This window comes from Sciurus carolinensis, chromosome 11 (assembly GCF_902686445.1).
Source record: "Sciurus carolinensis chromosome 11, mSciCar1.2, whole genome shotgun sequence".
In the NCBI taxonomy this organism is placed as follows: Eukaryota; Metazoa; Chordata; class Mammalia; order Rodentia; family Sciuridae; genus Sciurus; species Sciurus carolinensis.
The window spans coordinates 59,688,272-59,712,890 of record NC_062223.1 but is presented as its reverse complement, the minus strand read 5'-3'; the positions used below and the strand labels follow the sequence as shown (position 1 = coordinate 59,712,890).

Genomic DNA, 24,619 nt, shown 5'->3' with positions numbered 1-24,619 from the left:
GAGTCCTATGAACACAAATGAGGATCTCTGACTTGACTTCAAATACGGATATTCACTCCTAGAACCTGGAGAATGTTCGTGGATCATGGAGCCCAAGTCCTTCTTGGTACAAATAGGAAGGCTTAGGCTATGGGAGAGACAGATTTTTCCAAAGTCACAAAGTTCTCTGACTCCTGGATTGGGACTCCCTCTATGTTAACACAGTTTTTCATGTGCTCAGTAATTTGCAAAGTGATTAATAAACCAGCTTATTCTTGAAAGAAGGAGGTTAAGTCATAATAAATATTTTATTATCTTAATCATTTTTCTCTCTCAGTTTTACAGTATAAAACTAATAACCCATGATACATCCAAATTTCATCTTGTTAATATAGAGCAGAGGTCATAGCTTTGAATTTAAAGTATGTGAGAACTGGGTGTGTTGAATATTTAACAAATATTGATTAAGCCCGCAATATGTGTCAGGTCCAAAGGTAGGTTCTAAGGATTCAAAGAATCAGACATAGTTTCTTCCCTTAAGAAACTCATAGTCCACTGGAAAACTTGACCAGTGAACAATGTCCAGATGGACAGATGGATGGTTGGGAGTACAGATGGACAACCTGTGCTCACACTGAATCCCTCACTTCACCAGATAACTGTGAACTCACAGATTGTGCGGCCACCTGTGAGCAGATATGGGTTCCGAATTGAGGATACAGGCCACATGTACCTGATCCGGACTCCCTCATACATCCAGATCCAGTGGCTCCACAGCTCAGGACTCATGATCCTGGAGGCCAGCAAAGTCAGCAAGGCCCAGGGCCATGGCCTGTGTGGTGAGGTGGGACCCAACTGGGGGAGGGGAGTGTTTCCTGGGTCCATCACCACCAGACACAGGTTCTTCTGGACCAGGAGAGTCTGGGACAGTTTACTAGGCCAGAGGTGGGACTAACACAGCTGCCAGGGCAGGGAGGTATTAGGTCTTGTGTTCTGAAGCTAAAGCTGCGAGCAGGGAGGTGGTGCAGGGCTGTGGCCTTAGCCAGTTGTCTTCAGCCAGGATTGTCTGTCAGCTCCCCTGACAGCCTCCTAATGCCAGATAATCCTTCCTGTCTGCATGTGCCTGACCCTTCACAAAGCACTTCCACACTCTGAGCTCACTTCTTCCAAGTCATCCACACAATAGCCCCAAGAGGTGGTCCTTACTATTCCCATTGAACCAGAGAAGAAAGGGGGCTCAGAGAGGTTAAGTGGTTGCCTAAGGGCACATGGCAGAGCTGCCACAATTTGCAGAACTAATGCTCTTTAGACCATAAAATGATCACAGAGAGCAGGCAAGAGTTCGGCTAGGAAAAAGAGGTACAGGAAGAGACTGGGATGTGGACTTCTGCTCCTTGCAGGGCCACTCCATGACAGACTGCTCTGATCATGACGATGGGTCTCACACACCTGCAGACACACACAGACTTCCAACCTCTATTCTCCACCCACACCCATTGTGTTCATTCATGTTCATGCCCCTGTATTCAAAATGCCCCCTGCACGTGCTCTGGGACCTGTGAGTCAGCCCCATGCTCATTTTTCCTTTGTGCCACACATAATTACTAAGTACCAGTCACTGTGAAAAAAACAGTAAGCAAAACAAACCAATTTCCAGTTTGATGGGGCTTCCATTCTCACTGACACACCTTTCCTTACACTCACATGTGCATGTGCTCACACACATCACTCCCCCCATCCCCCTCTTTTTGCACCATTTCTGCCTTCTATTCTGCTCATTCCTGGCAAAGAACACTGTGATCAATCAGCAGGCTTCTGGCAGGTCCAGTCTTCCCAGGATGCTCTGTGATACCCCTCAGTGACTCAAAACCAAGACCTAAAATGTGGCCATTGAGACTGTTAAAAAGATCGGATAATTTTGACTCAAATCATGCTTTATATTCACCAAACTGGTGGTTGGAAATATCAGACAGTAAGTCAGATCATTTATAGCTCTATTTTATATGAACTAATATCCTGAGCATCCCACTAGGCAACAGGGGGAATGCTGAGATAAATGAGATTCCAAAGGAAAATGAGTCTTGACACTGGTCTAAAATCTTTTGTGAAAGACAAACCTACAAACCAGCAAATGTTATGTAGAACCGGGAAGGTCATGGATGGATCCATCTGAGATGCCCTTGAAAGAAGGACATCTAAGATAGCATTTCAGGCAAGGAAGTGTGTGTCTGGAGTGTGAGGTGAAGCCAGAAGTGCAGGCCACGTTAGAAGCTATAACAGACGAGCCCCACCCTCCTCTGCACCTCAGAGCCTTAACACACTGGAAGTTTATTTCTTGCACACGTAAATTCCCAAATGATTAGTGATTACTCAAAGTCCCAGATTCCTTCCATCTTGTGGCTCTTTCAGCACAAGCTACTGACTCACAGAGGAAATGTGGTTGGGAAGTTTCTGTGGACCAGGTCTGGAAGTGGTGGCCTGCCCCTCATTCACATCTCATTGACTGAGACTCAGTCACAAGGTCTCACCCAACCACAAGGGAGGCTGGGGAAAAGAGGTTAACTGACTCCAGGAAGAAGAGGAAACTGGTGTTATTATTAGCCAGCAGTTTCCACTAAAGCATATTCTTTTGGGTAACTTTGTATTTCAATGTCAGACTTAGAAGTTGAAAAAATAGTATAAGGAACTTCCATTATTTTTTGCCTAGATATGCTACTTGTTCACACTTTTTGCATTTGCTTCTCCCCTCCATATATATATACGCAGACATATATATATATATATATATATATATATACACATCGATATACATACATACATACAATTTATGCATGTGTGCATTTGAACCATTTGAAAACTGATTCAAAACTTCTATCCATCAATACTTTGGTGTGTATTTCCTAAGGACAGGTTTCCTAGCTTCTTTGTACCTCATTTCCCTTATCTGTAAAATGGAGATAATAGTAATACTATCCAAAGAATTGTCATGATGAACCCTCAGAGTGAGAACCGAGGACCTGGGGGTGGTAGTGGCTTTTGTGGCTATTGGAATAATTCTGCCCGTTTCAGGAATCTGTGATGGAGATGCAGCCAATGACCTCACCCTGAAGGATGGCTCTGTGGTGGGCAGGGCTGAGGACCCTGCTCCCTTTCTGGATAGCTGGCAGGTGCCCAGCTCCTTGACTTCAGAAGGCCAGACCCGGTTCCGCCCTGACAGCTGTGCCACCTCAGACTGCTCTCCCTGCCTTCGCATGGTGTCCAACCGCACCTTCAGCGCCTGTCACCGCTTTGTATGTGCCAACTGGGTTCAGCATGGGGAGACCTCCTGGGCTGGGGGAGGGGGCAGCAGCCACTTGCAGAGGCACGCTGTTTTCCCTGGGCAGGGCTAGGAGGAGCTGGGCCCTGGGATTTGGGGCACCAGGGTAGACAGCACTGCCTGATGCATATGTCCAGGTTCCCCCAGAGTCATTCTGTGAGCTGTGGATTCGGGACACCAAGTATGTGCAGCAACCCTGCGTGGCACTGACCGTATACGTGGCTATGTGCCATAAGTTCCACGTGTGCATTGAGTGGCGGCGCTCTGACTACTGCCGTGAGTTGGGGGACAAGGAATCTCTGTCATTAGGACTGTTGTTCCCATTTTGTTAAGAGTATAAAGAAGCTTCCAGACCCAAGTTCAAGTCTATGCTCTTTCAAGCTTAGCTGTTCCTTCATTTGTGGATTTTATAAATCAATAAGTTCATAATTACCATATACAATCTATATTTTATATTAATCAATAAACATTATTTTATTTATTATTTATGGTCATGAATGAATAAGAAGCAATTGTTTGTTTTAATTTATTATTTAATTTATTTAGTTTCCCTTCTGTAAAATGGGGATGATAATTATAGCTTCCTCCTAGAGTCCGCAGATAACGTGGGCAGTGTGCCCTACAGATGCCCATCTTGTGGTCACCAGCCTGCACATATTAGTTCCCTTGGCCTAATTTTTTATTTTGGTCTCTTCCCCCTTTGTTGAGGTTAGAAATAAGATGCACCCCCTCCTCACCTCCACTTGATAAGTGAGTAGGCAGGCATGGCCTGGGCTAGAGCAGTTTGATTTCTAAGCATGAGCACATACAAAAAGGTTGGGGATAGCTCATACCTGTAAGTGTTGAAGAAGACCATACCTATAATAAAACAAATTAAAAGGAAAAGACAAAAAAAAAAAAAAAAAACATACTGTGGTGTTTTGCAGACCTCAGATCCTAACGCAAGGGTATGAAGTCAACTTGGGGGTCAGCTAGCATTTTTAAAAATGTAGTCGAATAGAATAGAAAATACTAGTGTGTGTTGCATATGGGAAGATGAAGTATTATTTTACAAAAAAGATTTTTAGTTTCAATACATCAGCCATTCTCAATCCCAGATGCCTTTTTAATCACACAAGGAACTTGTGAAAATATCAAGGCTTGGGCCCCTAGCCGGAGGTTCAGCTGGTCTGGGACAGGTCCCAGCAATGGTATTTTCAAAGTTGCCACAGGATTCATTTGCAGTCAGGCTCGAGGACCACTGTTCTACACACTTGTGTGGACTGCATCATGATGTAAAAATCTGTTTTTTACAGTCAAACATTGAAAACACTCATCTAGAGCCAGGGGTTGGCAAACTTTTTCTTAAAAGGGAAGGTAGCAAATATTTGAGCTTTTGGGAGCTGTATGGTCTCTATTAATTACAAGGACTCAACTCTACCTTTGTAATACAAAAAGAACCACAGATGACATACGAAAGAACCATATAAGAAATGCCATCACTATATTCCAAGAGAACTTCATTTGCAAAGCAGACACGGGCAGGATTTGGGCTGTGGGCTGTACTTTGCTGACTCCTGATGGAGAGGACGGAGGTCCCACAATAAGCCCCTTGACTTAGGTACTCTCAGTGCTGAGCCCCCTCCTCACCACTTCCTTGGCTGTCAGTGGGGAGCCCTGCTGGGGTCTGAACTGGTCCTGGTGCCCTCTGTGCCCCTGCAGCCTTCCTGTGCTCCAGTGACTCTACCTACCAAGCTTGTGTGGTCGCCTGTGAGTCCCCCAAGTCATGCCAGGATGGGATGCTGGGTCCACTGGACCCTGAGCAGTGCCAGGTACTGGGTGAGGGCTGTGTCTGTTCCGAGGGCACCATGCTGCACCGGCGCCACTCTGCACTCTGCATCCCTGAGGACAAGTGCGGTAGGTTCCTCCCCTTCCCATGTAGGCCCTCCCCAGCTGGCCTCCTCCTCTCCATAGCTGGGGATGCTCTATGTCCTTTCAGTTTTGCTCTAAAGTAGTCAGTATGGCCGGGAGGGTCTAGCCTGGGACAGTCTGGGTCTGCTCCCTTCCTCAGTCCCCTGTGCCCCAACATGCCTCCACTGCAGCCTGTACTGACAGCATGGGGGTGCCCCGGGCCCTGGGGGAGACCTGGAACAGCTCCCTCAGTGGCTGCTGCCAGCACCAGTGCCAAGCCCCAGACACCATCGTCCCAGTGGACCTGGAATGTCCTGGCCCCCGGCCTGAAAGCTGTCCACGCTTTGGGGAAGAGGCCCTGCTCCTGCCCACTGAGGACCCCTGCTGCCTGGGGACTGTCTGTGGTGAGTCCCACCCTGCACTTCACTGACCCTCAGCTGTAAGACAGTTAAATGACCTCAGCCCACTTTGCCAAACCTGATGGATAAGGCCTGAGAAAACTGAAGTGTCTCGTGAGGGGTGCGTTGGGAGGAGTGGAGAACCCGGCCTGGAGGCAGGAGCTGAGGCTGGAGTGAGTGTGAGGTGGTGTTTCATTTAAAGACTTTGGCCCTGGGGCCAGGCGCCTGGTGAGCTCTACTTCCACCACCCTGTAGCCTTGTGACTTCCAGCAAACAGAACATGCTGTGCCTCATTTTACTCTTGTATAACATGAGAATTAATAGTACCCACTTTGGGGTGACTGCAAAAATTAATTATTGTATTAATATTGGTTTGAACAGCATTTGGCACATGGCACGTCTCCGTGAATGTTTACGGTTCTTTTGTTCCAGTCCTGGGCCCTTGTGATACTCAGGGACCCCTCCCAGGAGTGTGGGTCCTGGGGACTTGGGGGTGTAAGGAGATTAGATGTCCCAGGGTCTGTCAGTGCTGGAGTGCAGCAGGGATGTCCCAGCCTCCAAGTGACAGGTCCTGTGCTTCTCCCCTCTGGCCAGTGTGTAACCAGACTTTGTGTGAGGGACTGGCTCCCACCTGCCGTCCAGGCCACCGGCTTGTCACCCATTTCCAGGAGGACTCCTGCTGCCCTAGCTACAGCTGTGGTGAGAGGTTGGGGGTGGAGAGAACGGGATCATCCTGAGGGGAGTCAGGGGAGGACAACTCTGGGGACTGGGTCCTGGCTCGAGATTAGGGCAGAGCTGGGGCGGGGTCCCAGGTGTGGACAGCCAGGTTCTGCTCTCAGCACCTACATTCTTTCCCCAGAGTGTGACCCCGATCTGTGTGAGGCAGAGCCAGTCCCCGATTGCCGTCAGGATCAGACCTTGATGGCCGGCCACCTGGGGGACTCATGCTGTACCTCCTACTTCTGCGGTGAGTAGACGTGCCCTCAGACGTCAGCCCTTCCTCGCCTCTGCTGTCATGGTGGCTGGAGGAAGAGTGAGGGTCTTCCTGTGGTGGGGGCATGAGGAGAAAGCTGAAGTCACTGTCCAGACAGTAGTATGGGACAAAGATAAAATGGTCCCTGTTTCACACGTAGGTGACTGAGCATGAAGAAACTGGAGCTGTTTCAGGGTCAGACTTTGGGTAAACACAGGGAGAAGATCCAGATTCTGACCTCAGGACCAGTTCCATAAGACCCCAGAATGCTGCTTTTGGTCTAGCTCCTGCCACGCCTGGCTGTTGAGGTGTCCCTCTTCCACTCTAGCAAGCTGCAGAGCACCAAGCCTCCATGAGGCGGGCTTGTGTGATAGCAGCGACCCCTCTTCTCCCTCAGCCTGTGGCGATTGTCCAGATCCCATCCCTGAGTGTCAGGAGGGGGAAGCGCTCACTGTGCACAGGAACACCACGGAGCTCTGCTGCCCTCTGTATGAGTGTGGTGAGTCCCGGCTGGATGCCTGGCAGCCATGTGGGAAGGGACTCCAAGAACATTCTGTGCCCCCAGGAGCAGCACCAGGGCCTCCTGAAGGAGCACTATAGGGAGACGTTGGGAGCCCAGACGTCCCCTAGACTCCAGCCCCAGAGGGTGTCAAAGGACATTGTGGGGGGTACCCCCTCCTTGGCCAGTGTTGCATCCTGAGGACTCGCAGTCCAAGGTGTCTGTGACTGATGTGTTAATGCCCCTCCCCACCCTGCAGTGTGTGAGAGCTTCCGCTGCCCCCAAGTGCAATGTGGCATGGGCACTGCTCTGGTGGAGGTGTGGAGCCCAGACCGCTGCTGCCCCTACAAGTCCTGTGGTAAGTTCCAGGCCAGGAACACCCTGCCCAAAGTGGAGGTTGAGGGCCCCTGCTGAGGGATGGATGAAGCCTTTATTGCAGCTGCCTGAGAGCATATATCTTATGTTAAAATTTACCTCCGCTTCTTTTGTGAGGCAGGTGGGAGTATCAATGATGAGCAATGAAAAGGAGTGAACTTTATGTAACAATATTGTTTCAAGAGTCGAGAAAGTATATTTTGCCTATGGCTGTCTTACTTGTCTTTTCCAGGCCCCACTAGAATACAAACTTCATAAAGGCAGAATTTTAGTCTATTTTATTCACTACTTTGTCCTCAGAGCACAGAAAAACCCCAGGCATATAGCGGATATTTAAAATGTCTTATCATGTGACCAAGGGACCTGGCGAGTGTTTCCCTGCTGCCCTGACCTACAACTCTGGTCCTCGATGCCAGAGTTAGTATGTCTCCTAAATGCGTTAGCAGTTCTGCATGGCTCAGACCTGCCCTCAGGTAAAGACTGGGGATGGCAAAGTTAAGCCGGCTTGAAGACGCAGAGTCAGAAGTGTTCACTCTCAGGGAGGCCCCACCTACAGGGAGAGGGATGAATCCCAGGTGTCAAAAGGAAACCTGTGAGTGACCTATCTGCCTAGTTATCCTCACTCCATACCTGGTGAGGAGCTTGGCCCTCAGGACCTGTCACTGTCCACCTGCCCAACCAGGGCAGTGGTAGTCCCCATGCAGGGAGAGAGGAAGGCACAGATTGTAGCCTCTTCCCCTCACTCCATAGCCCTAGGCTGTGCTGGAGCTGAAACTATATCATTGCCGGCAGGGGGTGGGGCTGCACCTGCGTGAGTGGTCTGGGAGCCCCAGGGATGTCTACCTGGGCATCTCTGGTGAGGTGGGTCCTGACCTCTCCTGTTTTTCAGAGTGTGACTGTGACACAATACCGGTGCCTCGTTGCCATCTGGTATGGAGACCTTGCCCCTCCCCACCCTCCTTGGTCTGCTGGTCTTTCTTTTCCTCTTTCCTCTCCCCTGGAGACCCTACTTCTCCAGTACAAAGAGTCCTGGGATGCAAGTCAGTGGTCTTGTCCCAGGCTCTGCCATTGGCTTTGAGGGTATGGTGCCCTCCTTTGTAACGTGGGCATGATCATGCCTCAGAGTTGTGGTGATGATAAAATTATGTTGGTGATGCTGATGGTGACGGTGATGATGGTAATGGTGTCAGGACGATACAGATGTGGGGATGGTGAAGATGATGAAGGCAGGGATGATGATGAAGATGGCGATGGTGAGGGTGCTGATGAAAATCATGGTGGTGGCTAACACCTGCTGAAAGCTACGGCAGGCCTGGAACTTTCCCAGGCCTTGATGTGTATTGTCATACTGATTTCCATAACAAACCCAAGAGGTTGAGGCTGTGATCATCTCAGTTATACAAAGAGGCCAATGTTAAAGTCCCTAAGCTAGTACATCACAGAGCCAGGATTGGAATCAGGAATTGATGCCAGAGCCACATCCTTAGCCACCAGACTGCCCTGCCATAGAGGGGAGTGAAAATACTGTAAAGTGACATTTAGGTCCTTCTCTGGATCACATGTACCCTTGCCCCATGCTAGCACACATTTCCTTCTATTTTGATTCCCATCCATTTCTCTTCCTGAAACTGATGAAGAAAGATAGGAGGTGGCATGAGCCAAGGATGCTGGACAAGCAGCAGAGGGAACAGTCCCTCCATGGAGGAGGGAGGCCGCTGGGAATGCTCCTCAGAGGGAGGCTGGGGAGTGGGGAGAGTGAGTGAGCTTCCAGCCTGCCAAGGGTCCCCAGGCCTGCCAGCCCGCCCTGCCCACGGCAGGGAGGCAACTGACACAGAGAGGACCCTGGCGGCAGACTGCTGCTAAGGGTGGGACAGGGCCTGCGCCCAGGCCGCTGACTGGCCCTGCCCCATCCAGTGGGAGAAGTCGCAGCTTGATGAGGAGTTCATGCACAGTGCGGAGAACGTGTGCGGCTGCGCCAAGTACGAGTGCGGTGAGCAGGGAAGGGGTCTGTGGGGAGAGCCTGGGCGGGCCAGCCGGCGGGGTCCGTGTGGGTGACTGGGCTCTCGACGACTCACCACCCTGCCTGCCCTCCCAGTGAAGGCCCCCGTGTGTCTGAGCCGTGAGCTGGGGGTGATGCAGCCCGGCCAGACAGTGGTGGAGCTCTCGGCAGATGGCGTGTGCCACACCTCCCGCTGCACGGACCTGATCGATCCCCTCACCAGCTTCTATCAGATCAACACCACTTCCGTGCTGTGTGATGTCCACTGCGAGGCGGTAGGGGGCAGCACGGGTGCCAGGGGGTCAGCAGGGCTGGCCTGGTAGATACTAGGCTCTCCAGAAATCGGGGAGCCTTGAGTTTTTGCCCCCAGTCCCCAGACAAGTCTAGAGAGTGGGTATCAGAGGGGTCTTCAGAGACCTCTGTAGAAAGGGCAGGATGAGAGAGGCCAGGAGGGGACCATCAACAGCAAAGGGACATATTTAAAGCCTGGAAAAGGTGGGTGTTTGACATTTATCCTTTTGGTTTGTTTGTGCTGTTACTATTTGCTGAGCCCTCTACATGCCTGGTACTTTCAACAGTGAATACTTACTAGTGGCTTCTATTAAGGGTTAAGTAAATATTACTCAAATGAAAGGGGTTAGAATTATTCCCATTTTTCAGATGAGAAAAGTAAGGCTTAGAGAGGTTTAACCAGTTGTCCAAAGTCTCACAGGAACTGGGACTTAAATTGAGGTCTGCCTAGAACTGGCACTTCATTGCCTCTGGGGACATGGAAATGCTCTGACATCCTGGTCTAGGCATGGGCAGTAAGGGGGCTTCGGGTAGAAAGCAGGATGAACTGCCTGTCTGCCTGAGAGAGTAAGAGGCTGGGCGTTCCCCTTCCTGAGCTCCTACAGGGGGCCCTTCTGGGGCTCTGATCTCACTTCCAGGCAAATACACAGTGGAGGGCTGGAGCTGGAGGTGGATGGGGACCTGGCTGACACCATCCCATCCCACCCTGGCCTGCAGAACCAGGAGTATGAGCATCCCCGAGACCTGGCCGCCTGCTGTGGCTCCTGCAGGAATGTGTCCTGCCTCTTCACCTTCCCCAATGGCACCACCTCCCTCTTCTTGGTAAGCAGCTCCTGAGCCCACCTGGGACGGTGTCCCAGAAGGGGACACTAGGACCAGCAGCTTCTTTGGCTCCAAGGCCAGGGCTCAGTACAGACAGGATCCTGGGTAGTGCCAAATCCTGGACTGTACTGTCCTCAGGCCTGTGCCGCCTATCAGACCACAAGCCCCCACTGGTCACCTCTGTGCCTTCCAGCCAGGGGCATCCTGGATCGCAGACTGCACCCGTCACCACTGTGGCAGCACTCCCCTGGGTGCCGTGCTTGTCCGCTCGCCCATCAGCTGCCCCCCGCTCAATGAGACCGAGTGTGCCAAGGTCAGTCCACCTCCTCCCACAGCATGGCCTCAGACCAAGCGTGGGCTGCCCCATGTGCAGGAGTGTGGGGCCAGGGGTTCCCTAGAGCCTGTGCTTGCACAACCACCCCAAACCCACTTCTCCCCATGCACTTTTTTGCTCTGACCACTTCACATCCTGCATCCTGACAATTGCATGACCACACACCAGTGCATGCAAACATGTCACTTGTTCCAGGTGTACTCATAGACACATCACAAGCAGTTGGTCACTCACTATGCATGGTTCAGCCCTGTGATGAACTGACAGGTGTCCAGTCCTGGCACAGACAGGGGTCATCATGGGCACTTCTCATGGAAAAGGATTCTTGGAACGTTTGGAGCTATTGTTGAATTATTAAAGTGCCTGAGATTAACACTGGACATTTGAAGATTCTGACTCTTCCCTAGAGAACCAATACATAAACACACACACACACACACACACACACACACACACACAGTCACACTCTCATACACACTCTTATACTTGCAACACCACACACGGTACACACATACTTGCATATTCACTCACAAAATCATAGTGTGTGTATACTGAGACCCACATTCACTCACACACATGCACAGGTGCACGCACACACACTTATTTACAAACAGCTGTCCCATCCATTGTTTTGTCCATCTCACAATAGAGGAGGAGGGCTATAAGGGATAGTTGCCTCCATTCTTGAGATGGGAAAACTAGGTTTAGAGGAGAGAGATGACTTATCAAGGGCTGAGATAGAGTCCAGGTCACTAACCCAAGTGGGTCAGCCCTGCAACCTCCCTCCCTGACCCTCTATGCAAGGAAGCACTAATGGTGGGATGTTCCCAGATCCTCCTCTTCCCCAGCACAGAGTCTGTAGGGGAGTGTGAGGGGAGCTGTCTCAGGAAAGAAGAGAGACTCTGCACCATTTTTACCCAAGCTGTAGTCTCAATGGGGGCCACAGGTAGCTTAGTGCTGGTTGTCCAGTTAGCCAGGTTAGCCCCTCTCACTCTCCCCTGGTCTGCCAAGGTCCTGCCCTGGGGCTTCATGGGAAGAACTGTCAAGACTTTGACTCTTTTTGCCTATTTCTGGGACCTTGGCTTCTGTCCTGGAATAGGGTTCTTCCCACTCCCTCCCCTTTCTCTCCCTCTAGGTTGGGGGCTCCGTGGTACCTTCCTTGGAAGGATGCTGTAGGACATGTGAGTGAGCATGGTGCAAGCCAGGGGTGAGGGGTGCCGGTGTCATATCAAGGGTGGGAGGGCCTGGCCTGGCACCTATGATGGTAACTCTTTGGAGCTGGGAGAAGGGACATCCCTTGATGTGAAGCTCGTGCACATGTGCACGCACCACTGGCAAAAAAGTACAGGTGGCTAGAGGCCCTGCTCATGTCCTTTTCCCAGTACAAGGCCTTTTCTTCTTGTTGGAGACAGGGGATATTGAGACATTGAAGCCAGGAGGTCAGTAGCTCACTAATCCTCTGCCTCTTCCTGCCTCTGCCAAGACCCCCAGCGCAGCTGGCCCCACATGGATTCTCCTTTGTGGTCAGGAGTCTTGGTCTTGGAGGTGCCTCCTGAGTGGGATTCAGGCCTCCAGGATCCCCGACTGAGTCAGAATGACAGCTCTGTCCATCTGTCCTTATCCCTGGCTCCTGGGGCCCTGAACATCCAGAGCCTATAGTCCCAACCTCACTAGCATGAACAGAGCAGTCAGCCTCAGGACCTTTGCCCATGTGCCTGTCCTTCTTCTAGGGTACTCAAACCCTGTCCCCAAAGGACTGTAAAAATTGGGCCCTTTTGTGTTCATACCACATTAGTACAAGGAGACTGGGCTCAGAGCCTCATTGTCAGATCCCTAACCCATACCTCATGCTCCCTGAATGTCCCATGTTCCCCCATGTGACCTGCAACCCATGTCCCTCTCACCAGGTTCCCTGGGGACTCTGTTTCCCGTGGTCCCTGTTAGCCCTGCCTCTTCTCCACGGGTTAGTGCCCACTGCCACCCAGGTACTTCTCTTGGAAGCCCATAGGACTGGACGCAGGCAGTCACAGTGCTATTTACAACAGTGTCCCTTCTGCTAGGTGGCCCCAATCTCTGGGGACAAGGGAGGGGGAGGCCCCTGCTCCTTGCCCACAGTGCATGCTGGGTAGTGAGCTGCATCCCCTGCTTGCATGGGAATGCTTGAGCAGCACCCACTCACCTGGTGCCCACCAGTGCCCAATGCTGCCACGCTTTGCTCCTGCTGGTCGTTCAACCAGTCTCTCTCCAGTACCCAGAGGGCTATGACCAGGACAGCCCTTGATTCTCCTATTTCCCTGTGGTGAGGCCCAGAGGTCAGGAGAAAGGATTCCAGCCTGATTCTGGTGGGCTTCCTAGGCCTTTACAGAGTGAGTCCATGCATTTGACTGATAATTGTCAAACACTGGTTCCGTGCCAGGCACTGTTCTAGGTACCATATAAACAAGACCTTGTGGAGTGGACATTGTAGTGAGAGAGAAAGAACAAATGAATAGATCATAAAACAGAGGCATGGAGTTGTGTGGAACCTGAAGTTTATGCAATTTTGGGCTCTTCATTAAGGAAAAGAACATAAAATGATAGGTATATATTGAGGTGTGAAAGTGAATATTTTTGGGGGGGAAAAGTGTGGAAGGGGCCCAGGCAAGGGGAAACCCTTAAACTTATGCTTCAATCGTGTAATAACAAATGTGTCTCTGATAAGACCGTGATTGTGCCCTGGAGATAAGCAAGATAAGGGAAGGATCAGGAAGGCAGGACTGGGTGGAGGGAGGGAGGGAGTTGCAATTCCAAGGAGGATCAGGAAAGGCCTTCAATGAGGAAGTGTTGGAGCAATTTGCTGAGAGAGGTGAGGGTGAGAATAAGTCACATGACAGGTTGCAAGAGGCCTGGTCCAAGCAGAAGAAACCCCACACTCAAAAATGTCCATCCTTGTAACAGCTCTGTGAGGTGGGCAAATCCCTGGCCCCATTTGATAGATATGGAAACCCATGGAAGCTGCCAGGTGAAGCATTCTGCTAGGGACTGGATGCTAATGAATGGGGTTTCCATTCATTCAGGGAGTTGAAGGAGGACTAGAAGCCCTTTCAGAGTAGGAAAATTAAAACTCAGAAAGGGCTGAAGATGCACCCAGGGTTGCTCCCTCTGCTACCTTTGCCTTCCCTCACTCCACTTCCTTCCAGGGCATTGAGTTAGAACATGGGGAGGGGCACTAATGCATGGGCACTAACCTGGAAGTGAGGTCCTCCAGCATGACACTAACTGCCCCAGGCTGGCCCATCCTGTTGCCCCCAGGGTGCCCATCTGGGCCACAGCTGCCTCTCCCACCCTGTTCCTGCAGGTAAGGAGGATGGACGCTCCTGCAAGAAGGTGACCATCCGCATGACCATCCGCAAGAATGACTGCAGGAGCAACACCCCTGTGCGTGATGCCGGCATGGTGGTGGGGGTGGGGGCAGGCAAAGCTGGGAATGGAGGGCATTCTGGAAGCAGATACTCCTCGGGCTGCCTCACTGTCCTCTCTGTCTCCAGGTCAACCTAGTGTCCTGCGATGGGAGGTGCCCTTCTGCCAGCATCTACAACCACAACATCAATACCTACGCTCGCTTCTGCAAGTGCTGCCGAGAGGTGGGGCTGCAGCGGCGCTCCGTGCAGCTCTTCTGTGCCGCCAACGCCACCTGGGTCCCCTACACAGTGCAGGAGCCCACTGACTGTGCCTGCCAGTGGTCCTGAAGCTTGGGGACTGGGCTGACTGGGCCAACTGTGCCAACCCCAATATTCTGCTTCCAGTTGGCACGAGGTTTAGAGGGAAGGGGGTAAAGATGGTGGAGAGCTGGCATGTGCTGAACACAGACTGGTGGGCAGAGGCCCCAAGAGGGATTGGAATAGGCCATACCTGTCCATCCTAGCTCCCTTTCTGCTCACCCTCTCTGCACATGGGAAAGTGCCTCAGCTCAAGGTTCTGGGAATTCAACTCTGTCCCTGGCTTGAGGTCAAGAACTGACTGGAGATCCAGGGGCATCCCCTGTACATTTGTGACTCTGGCCATGATTCTTTGGTGGAGAGAGTTAAAACTTTCCTGAGAAGCTGGGACCAGAGCAGACTCCAGACCATGCATACAGTCAGGATATGGAGGCCTGTTCTTTCTAGACCCTTTTAACTGCAGGAGAAATACAGACTCAGTAAAAGAAAAGAGGCCTGTGTAGAGCTGCCCAGGACTCTAGAACAGTAAAGGAGTTGGACTTGAAGGACCAGTTCTTTCACAGAGATGGGTGAGGCCAGGCACAAAAATTGAGGAGTGGACTCAGTGACCTTCAAGTTCCCTTTTCCTGATCTGATATTCTTATCTAGGAAGAGTGAGAAAAGCAGGCCCAGGCCTGTACCTCTATACACATCCGCTTACCTACAAGCCAAGCATGCTGGCAGGTGAGCTGGCTTGTGAGATGGTGGTTGGAGGATAATTTCATTTGCAGGGGTTACAGAGTATCTCAGTTCCATGCTGGTGGGCAGCTCACCCTCCTGAGGGGGACTTGGTTGTGTGATGAATGTTTTCAGTCTTCACGTGCAGCTCCCGGCTCAGTCGTGTGCCTCTTCTCCAAGGACACAGCAGAGTGGGTCTGGCGGGGCCTGTCTGTGTGTTTTGCAGCTCAGTCATGCCAGGCTGTGCTTTATGGACCTATTTAGTGGAAAAGTGTCTATTGGTAGAAAACGCAGCCCTGTGTGTGCAGCCCAGCAGCCAGGAGCATCTTTAAGAACCTTGTCCCCAAACCAGAGGGTCCTTAAAGGCAAGGCCAGAACTCCTGTTCACACCCCACTTTGCAGATCCTCTGCCTTCTGTGCCCCTTTATGCCACTGGATCCAAAGGACATGAACCTGACTTTGTTCAGGTCCTGCACTGCCCTGAATGTCTGCAGATGTGTGGTTGTCCTGGTACCCTTGGGGTGAGGAGGCTGGCCAGGATGTGCCCAGCTTTCCCCAAAGCCCCTTTGCTTCTGTACTGTGCTCTGTTTATGTATCAATAAATTCCAGGAATACTTCAGGCCTCTGAGCATCTCTGAGGGTGCCAGGTTGTTTTCAATATGGAGTCTCAGCTGTGAAGAGCAGACCCTATTTCAGGGCCTACGGGCCAGGCTGGCTTCTCCTGCCCGTCCTGTGCTCAGCGTGGTGCTCCCCTCAGAGAAGAACCTAGGTGGCTGGGTATTCACTGCAGGGATTGAACCGATCAGAGACTGGCTGTCAAAGGAAGGGGTGGGAAGACGGAAGAGGACATTGGGTGTTGACACGCAGTTGAGGGGACTGAGGAGCAATCCCAGCTCTGTGGGGCCAGGAGTGAATGCCTCTCACATAGGATGTGAATGAGGCAGACCCTGAGGGTAGGTTTCATGTTGACCTCTCCATGTTTTTTTATTTATTTCCCTGTTGTTCTCCCAAAGAGTTCAGTAAGCCACCCTGGTTACACTAGGGTATGGAGAATACAGTGATGACTTCTTAGTGAACCTTCAACTTTAAAGGACCACTGGCACCCCTAAGGAGCCAACAAGAAGCTGCTTTCCTAGGTTGTCCCATGTGGGAAGGAGGAGGAAGCTCCTAGGACTGAGTCAGTGCTTAGAATGCAAGAGGTCCCTACGTTTCTCTCCTCATAGTCCATTTGACTGCTGACATGGACCTTGGGGTTTTTCTTAATGAAAGAAGAGACTTACAGTCTCTTAAGTAGTATACTTTTAAACTAGCAATGTATCAAAGAAGAAATAAGAATGAAAATTAGGCAATATTTTGGTCTACTGATTATGAAATAATGATACATTAAACTTATGAGATTCAGTCACAACAGTACTTAAGGAACATGTGTGTCCTTAAATGCATACTGCATGCTTCTTAATTTCTCATTGTTACAGAGAGAGATGGGGTGGGACAGGGCTTCCAAACTTCTCCATCATAGATGATGATCAATGGTTCATGGTCAGTCCTTTCCTTAGCCACAATGCTCTCCCTAAATCACACATCAATCACTTGCAAAATTTTGAACCTTATGCTCGACAGAATATGACTTTAAACATACCTTTAAAGAGAACTGACTTAAAAATATACAGCAAGAGCCAGGTGCAGTGGTGCACACCTATAATTCTAGTGACTCAGGAAGCTGAGACAGGAATATCACGAGTTCAAGGTCAGCCTTAATAACTTAGAGAGACCCTGTCTTAAAAATTAAAAAATTAAAAAGGGCTGGGGATATAGCTCAGTGGTAAAGTGCTCCTGGGCTAAATCTCCAGTACCCACCATCAACTTTTATATTTGTGTGTGGGTGTGTGTATAAAGATATTTAGACTAAGTTTTGTTTTCTTAGCCATTGCAGGAATCCCAGTGTTCCCAGCTGTTCATCCCTTACCTCACTGGCACTACCATCTGCTTATTTCCAGTATGACAAATTAGCTTTTGAATAGGGCCAGTTGTACTCAGAGGCTGTGTAGACAGAGGCAGAGGGCATTGGATCAAGTGAGCCAGCCTTGGCCTAAGTGTCTTAAGCCTTGGCTTAAGTATCTTCTGCAGTCTCAGTTTTGGAGGGTGGTCCTGGGCTTTCAAATGTGCTTTCCACATTCAGTCTGTCACTGGTGACCCAGCTTTAGGAGCTCCTTGGCTCCAGTCAACAGCAGTAAGGACGTTGAACCATAATCAGTGTGCCCAGTTGCCCTCCAAAAGGCCAGCAGTGTGTTGATGTGAGTGTTCATGAATAGAATTTAGAGATGTGGATTTAATCTTTTGACTACTTCTAAGGCATCAGTGGTATACTAAAAAATGACCCTCCCCAAATGCCCATATCTGTTCCAGAACCTGTAAATATGGTGCCTGACATGGTAAAAGGAACTTTGCAAATGTGATTACGTTAAGGATCTTGCAATGGGGAGAGTATCTTGGATTCTACAGGTGGGCCCAGGTAAACACAGGGTCAGAATGAGAAAGAGGAAATATGAAGACAGAAGCAGAGATTGGAGTGATGCCCTTTGAAGGTAAAGGAAGCAGCACTGCCCAAGGACTTCAGGTAGCCTCTAGAAGCTGGAACTCAAGAAAATGGATTCTCCTAAGAGTCTCCAGAAGGAACACAGACCTGCTGGCCCTTTGATTTGAGCACAGTGAAACTCATTTCAGATTTCTGACATAAAGAATTATGAGACAATAAATTTGCATTGCTTTAAGTCACTAAGTTTGTGGTAATTAGTGACAGCAGCAATAGGAAACTCATAATAGCTTCTAAAGAAAGAATTGTACAAAGAAGCATATGCCAGGATGCATGTTGCATCTTTGTCCTAAGTTTTAAAAATTAGTGATAACTTTAAATGCCTATCATAGGAAACAAATAAATAACCTGATACAGTCCACTTTGTTATGTAGCCCTTTTGTGCATTGACATATCAGGCTGTCTGGTATGTGCTAAATGAAGAAAGGAAACTGTGACTTGGTTCTCACAAAAATGTCCTACCTCCTTTATGCCCCAATGTAGGACACACAGACAGATAGAAACACACATCCTTATATTGGTCTCATTCTCTTGAACAGTGTTTGGCACTGAGCAGGGCCCTTCCTGGCTATTAGGGTCAGCTAGTACAACAGCATCTGGAAGCAACCTCTTTGGTTCTGAGGATCCCAAGGGCTGTAACTATGCACAGGAGGAGAGATAGACCAGAATAAACTCAAGGCTCTAGGGACATCCATGGCCTTTCTCCCATTCCTGTGGCCCACCCAACTCTCTGCCCATGACTTAAACCTTGGGACAACCAGAGGACACCCACACACAGGTAAGGAAACAGAAGACCAGGACCAGCCTGGCTACTCAGAGGATTGGTGGCCAAGCAGAATGGCTGCCCAGCCTTCAGTCCCCTGTGACATATTTGCAAACACGAGGGGTTTTGAGCCGCAGAACCATCCCATTCTCCGTGGTGCAGGCTCAAGTTCCCGCCCTGATTTTCTGGGCTTAATCCTCTTCCTGTGGAAATCAATAAGGACATTGTGATGGAATGATTCACGTTCAAGGTCAGCCCGGAGCAAATTGGAGGCGACATGCTGATTTTACTGCCCTCACTGAGAGGGGAGCCAATCCTGCTCACAGACCCCTTAACCCTTTCCTCACCTCTGTTAGTACAAGCCCCAAGGCTAGGTCCTAATGGTCTTCTCACCCTTGTGTAGTCCACCTTTTAGATTTTCCCAAGGTTCAGACCACTCAAGGTTTCAAGGTCTTTGTGGTTTGGGGAAGGCAGGTGGCAAGTTCAGGAATAACTTCAAGTTGAAGGTCACATGATACCTGCATAACTTCATTGGTCACATTCTGCTCCAGGAAAGCTCTCTCCCCTCCACAGAGCTTTCCCCTTCCAGTCCTCTTTTCTGAGTTCCAGGCTTTCCTTGGTTGTCCCACATGGAAAGGTAGAGGACATGGTGAACAAAATTCCTCTTCTTTTTTCTTTTTTCATGCATAGTAAGTTAGGTCTTTTCTGTGGATAACTTTATTTCTTCTTTCTGTTCAAAAAAAATCTCAAAATAGGTGGTCTTGGGTAGCTGGAAACTTATGTCAGGAAAGATGAAGAGATCCTAGTTCCCGTGTCTGGAGGTGCTACCATCTTCAGCATGAGTCTCTCAGGGCGACTGTGCTCATGTACATCAAGCTAGAGTCCAGGTGTTCTGGGAGCATGTGCTGGATGTGTGTGGGCCATGGGACTGAAGGTGGCTTGCTTTCTTTCACTCACATTCCTTGGCCTGACTCAAGTGTATGGCCACATCTAACTACAAGAGAGCCTAGGGATAAAGTTCAGTTGTGTGCCTAGTAAGAGGAGGAGATGGGTCTGGAGGACCACGTCTTCTCCATAAGGAAGTGGAAACAGTGATGAGGATGATGCTGAGAAGATGAAAGGACAAAAGAGAGATAGGGCATAAGGTCAAGGGAAGATTTATTTGATGTTCTGCAGAAGGCAGTGATTTGATCACGTGTCCTGGAAAGAGTCAAAGCAGAAAAGGCTTCCTGGAGAGAGAAGTACAGGATCTCAGAGAGCCCACAAGCTGACATGAAGAAGGATCATGTTGGATCCAGGGACCCCTGGCTAAGTAGACTCTATCCTAGGTCTTTATTCATTTGTATCTCTTAGGGTTGGGCATGTAGCTCAGAGGTAGAGCGCTTGCCTCATATGCAAGAGGCCCTAGGTTCAATTCCTAGCAACACACACACACACACACACACAAGCACAGGCACACAATTTATGTCCCCATATATAACCCAGAGGAAAGTAAGTAGGAACATACATCTAAGCTTGAAAATGAGAGGCCAGACAGCAAGGAGTTAAAGGGTGCAAGGGTGGGCAGAGCTGGGGAGCCAGGTGCCCCCCAACATATTGTGATGGTGCCAGTTAATCCCCTACAGCAGGCAGGAGGCCTACACAGCTGTCTCTCCCAAGCTGGAATTGCACCCCCCTTACTGCTCCCCGGCCCCTTGCCCAGAGTTCCTGGCAGACCAGGGATTGGGTGGAAGTAGGTAGAAGTGGGCAAGCAGTATGGTAGGGAATTGGTCCTGAACCCTTGCAGAGTTCATTTTCTAAAGCTGTTGCTCTCTAGGCTTGCTACTCAACCCTCACTTACCATGAAGCCTCCCACCTCCTCCCCAATTAGCCAAACCCAGCCCCACCCCTGCTCCTCCCTACACAGGGTGTCCATACCTGTTTCTTTACTTTACCTGGAATAACCTCCTTATTCTCCCTAGGTAGTCTAGCCTACTCTTCAGACCAAATGCAAAACCCCAGCCCACAGGATCCCTCTCTCCAGCCTCTAATGGCTCCACTTCTAGCTCTAGATTCTGCTTATCTAGGGTTGCATGACAGCCTGTGTCCATGCTCTGCCCAGGGAAAGGGATGCTGGCCTGGCTCCAGCAGTCGTGCATTTATTCACCCACACCTCTTCACAACAGACAAGGAAGTTAAGGCTCACAGAGGCAAGCCACTTGCACAGCTGGGGAGTCGAGAGATCAGAACTTGAGCTCACATTCACACTCTCCTCTTCAGCCAGGGAAGAGACCAAGAGGATTGCTGGACACCTGGTGACATGTATTCTAGGCCCCTCCTTCTGGGAAGCTAGAGTGGGGAGTGGAAAGAGAACTCCAGTCTCTCTTTGTCCCGTTAACAGCCTGAGCACATTGGCAACTTTCTAGCCTCAATCCCCCATGGTGAGGAGGAGCAACAGGTTCTACATCCTAGGGTTGGCATGAGAGCCGAATGAGATCATGGATGGGAAAGGGGAGGACAATTGCAGTGATTGTGCCCATATGTGAGGCTGCCCAGTTGAGCCTCACTGAACCCAAGGCAAGCAGAAAGCAGGAGCAGAGAGCTCAACCTGGCCCCAGCCCGCCCTTTACCCAGCAAGCTCAGTACTCACCCCCAAACTTTTACCTTTGCTGTGCCCCAACCAGCTGTGACAACCCACCTCTGTCCACCTGAATTAACTTACTGGGTAGAGATAATTTGGGCTAAAAAGGGAGCAGGAAGTAGTGGAAGAGTCTGGATTGTGAGGTCAGGTTGTGGCTCAGGTCACCTACGTGATTTATCCTCTCCAAGTTTCAGTTTCCTCAACTAAAATGGGAATGCAAATCAAGCAAAGTGAAGGTGAGAATGTTTATAAATAAAGCCCCTGGCCTATAATATGCATTTAATGAATGGAGCTATTGTTACTGCTACAGAATGAAACTTAAAGGTGGTCATCTTCAAGCTACACATTTTCAGGAGCAAAAAACTGATACCAGAGAGAGACAAGGACTTAACCAAGGTCCCACTGCAAAGTGAGTAATGGCGGAGGCAGCACCAGACCCAGTCCCAGGGCGCCTTCCACTGTCTCCACCAAGAAGTGTTCCCCAAGCTCCATCCCAGAGTGGGCCCCGATGTGTTGACTGCACTGCCTCAACTATCTGAGTTACCCACAGGCCTTCCAGGACTTCTGTCTTCTTCTAAAATGAGAAGCTCCCCAGGTAGGACCTGAACCCCTTGCTTCTGCCTGAGCATCTCTCAAAGTAACTATCACATGGAGGTCCTTGGCAAGGTGAGCAGGCCCAGCCAGGGGAACCAATTCCTCAAGAGGCTTTCTGGGACCTGGCTAAGCAGAGTGATATCAACTTCTGGGATGGAGGGGAGAGAGGAGAAAGAGAAGGAAGGGTTAAAGCCTCAGCAGCTGGGGCAGGCAGCCTGCAGACGGCCCAGCCCAGTGCTGGGAGGCCTGCACCATTCCATTCCTTTGCAGATCAGTTACACCCAGCTGTCTCCCTCCTTACTGCCAGTGCCCCTCGGATTAGGCGGGAAAGGCTCCCCGGCCTGCGGCCTGCACACGGCCCATGGGGAACAACGCCTGCAGCCCACGCCTCCACGACAGCTGCTGAGTGTCAGGCAAGAACATAGATCAGCATGATCCTGGCAGAGGTGCCCTAAGCCCAGACCCTGCCCCCACCATATGCAGGAGGGGCTGCCTAAAGAGAGAGGGGGTCTATAAGGGATTTGGGAGGTACAGGGTAGGGACTTCTCCCAAAAATATCTCCTCTGCTCATATGTCACTGTACTTCAAAATCTACCATTAGACATTTTAAAACTTTGGGTCACCCAAAGACTCCAATTAAAAACTATGTCCCACAAAGTAATTGGCACTCTGATGCCCTGTTGATATATTGGTAAATGTATAAAAATTTAATTTTAACTTGCTAATCACATATGAAGTCCCTCAGAAAATATTTATTCCTTTGTCTCAGTACTTCCACTGAGGATTTTTAACTCGAAGAAGAAATTACCTTAAGGAAATAGTTTGTAACATGGAAAAATGGCTATAGATTCAAGAGTTGAAAAAAAAAAAAACACCCTGAAGTCATGAATATTCTCAAAATGCAAAATCCAGATGAAATGACAAAAGAAAATTTAAAACTTGAAAATATTTGTATCTGTACTGGAAAGCATGAAATGTCCCCTCAATAGGCCAGAAATATGAAGTTTCCATACATTATTAACAAATGGGAGGCAGTGTGGCATACAGGTTAGACAGATGGCTGGGCTCTGATCCTGGTGGCTTCCCTCACTAGTTCTGTGATGTTGACTAATTACTGAACCTCTCCAAGCTTTGGTTTCCTCAACTGTAAAATTGTAATAGTAGTTATAATAGTTGTGAGAATTACATGGGGATTAGGAGAGATCATGTGTGGGAAACATCCCTGTGACCCCACCATCAGAGTGTATGACCATAGAAACCAGCACCACTCATGAGTGAGCGGTTGTAGGATGTCTCTCTCAACCACCTGCCAACATAGCTGCAAAGAACGCCCTCATTGTACCAGTTCTGATATCCTAGACTTTTGTTATACATATTATCACTGGTTATTTGAAAAGAATGGACGACCCCAAAATGGTGCCTAACTTGAAATGGAAAGGTATATTGCCCTCAATTAAATACCATCAGTACAAGAAACGGGAAGGACATGAACAGTGTTCTAATTGATTTTTCCAGCATGATTCATGAGGCTATTATTATCATACAATAGGAAGTTTATGTGTAAAACCAATCAGGGAGGAAAAAAAAGAGTTTTTTTTTTATTGTAAACAAATGGGATACATGTTGTTTCTCTGTACATGGTGTAAAGGCATACCATTTGTGTAATCATAAATTTACATAGGGCAATGTTGTTTGATTCATTCTGTTATTTTTCCCTTCCCCCCACCCCTCCCACCCCTCCTTTCCCTCTATACAGTCCTTCCTCCATTCTTGCCCCCCTCCCTAACCCTAACTCTAACCCTAACACTAACCCCTCCCACCCCCCATTATGTGTCATCATCCACTTATCAGCGATATCATTCTTCCTTTGGTTTTTTGAGATTGGCTTATTTCACTTAGCATGATATTCTCCAATTTCATCCATTTGCCTGCAAAAAAAAAAAAAGAGGGTTTTAGAAATTAAAAACATACGTGATCTCTGCTTCCACCACAAAGAGTACCTGGTTCCTACCATACCCTGCAATTATCAACAACTAGAAATTTTGTCAAAATACCTTAAATATATTTTCAGACACTGGACAAAAGGCAATGCAGGGCTAGAATCCCAAAGACAAGGGAAACAAAGTAAATCTTAATGGAAAGCTTCAACTTCTGCCCAGATCATTTTCTGGAATGAGGCCCAAGGAGGGGGATGTCCCAGCAGAGTATGGTGGCCTCAATGAGTTGAGGAGATGAAGATCAAATTCAGGAAGTCTGACAAATGCAGATGAGGGAGCTATATAGAGAAAGAGCTTCAGAAATTTGCATAGACTAATGCTATTGCTGAATACTAGGTATGCTTGTGTGTAGAGTGAAAATGCAAAAGGCTGGGCAGAAAAATACTGGGTTTGTAAATTGAACAATTCCTGAAGTTTACACAGAGCCTAGGAGATATTCAAGTTTTTACCATCCAGAATGGGGAGACCTCATTGAACATCTAGGCCACTTAACTGAGCCTTTGGAAAGGTTACCATCTTAGAAGTAAGATTCAACTCGTTTAGAATAAAGGCTACCCTAAACCTGTCCTAAACTTTGAAACAAGCCTCAAATCGACTATTACTGATGCACAATTAACTTGCCTATGGATATCATAAAGTGTAAATACCCTTCAAAAGAAAAAAACTTCACACATTCAACAGCATATTAATAATGTCCAAGGTTCAATAAGAAATTATTAGATATATGAAGAAGTTGAACAATGTGACTCATATCAAGAAGA

The 24,619-nt window shown here is 49.1% G+C and overlaps 1 protein-coding gene and 1 non-coding gene across 2 annotated transcripts in view; both read left to right on the top strand.

The window, feature by feature from the left end:
* Nucleotides 1-14,604, top strand: part of Otog (otogelin) — a 79,220-nt gene extending 64,616 nt beyond the window's left edge. Inside the window, exons 40-56 of the mRNA XM_047517925.1 lie at nucleotides 635-818; nucleotides 3,049-3,269; nucleotides 3,433-3,571; nucleotides 4,997-5,191; nucleotides 5,377-5,589; nucleotides 6,178-6,282; nucleotides 6,443-6,550; nucleotides 6,954-7,055; nucleotides 7,315-7,413; nucleotides 8,320-8,360; nucleotides 9,345-9,420; nucleotides 9,526-9,704; nucleotides 10,438-10,542; nucleotides 10,736-10,855; nucleotides 12,012-12,057; nucleotides 14,214-14,293; nucleotides 14,404-14,604. Coding sequence (XP_047373881.1) covers nucleotides 635-818; nucleotides 3,049-3,269; nucleotides 3,433-3,571; nucleotides 4,997-5,191; nucleotides 5,377-5,589; nucleotides 6,178-6,282; nucleotides 6,443-6,550; nucleotides 6,954-7,055; nucleotides 7,315-7,413; nucleotides 8,320-8,360; nucleotides 9,345-9,420; nucleotides 9,526-9,704; nucleotides 10,438-10,542; nucleotides 10,736-10,855; nucleotides 12,012-12,057; nucleotides 14,214-14,293; nucleotides 14,404-14,604 — 2,214 coding nt within the window. The remainder of the gene's footprint in view (nucleotides 1-634; nucleotides 819-3,048; nucleotides 3,270-3,432; nucleotides 3,572-4,996; nucleotides 5,192-5,376; nucleotides 5,590-6,177; nucleotides 6,283-6,442; nucleotides 6,551-6,953; nucleotides 7,056-7,314; nucleotides 7,414-8,319; nucleotides 8,361-9,344; nucleotides 9,421-9,525; nucleotides 9,705-10,437; nucleotides 10,543-10,735; nucleotides 10,856-12,011; nucleotides 12,058-14,213; nucleotides 14,294-14,403) is intronic.
* A 5,400-nt stretch (nucleotides 14,605-20,004) lies between these two features.
* Trnam-cau (transfer RNA methionine (anticodon CAU)) lies at nucleotides 20,005-20,077 on the top strand. The gene has a single exon. It is a non-coding gene; the product is annotated as a tRNA-Met (tRNA).
* Nucleotides 20,078-24,619: the final 4,542 nt, after the last annotated feature.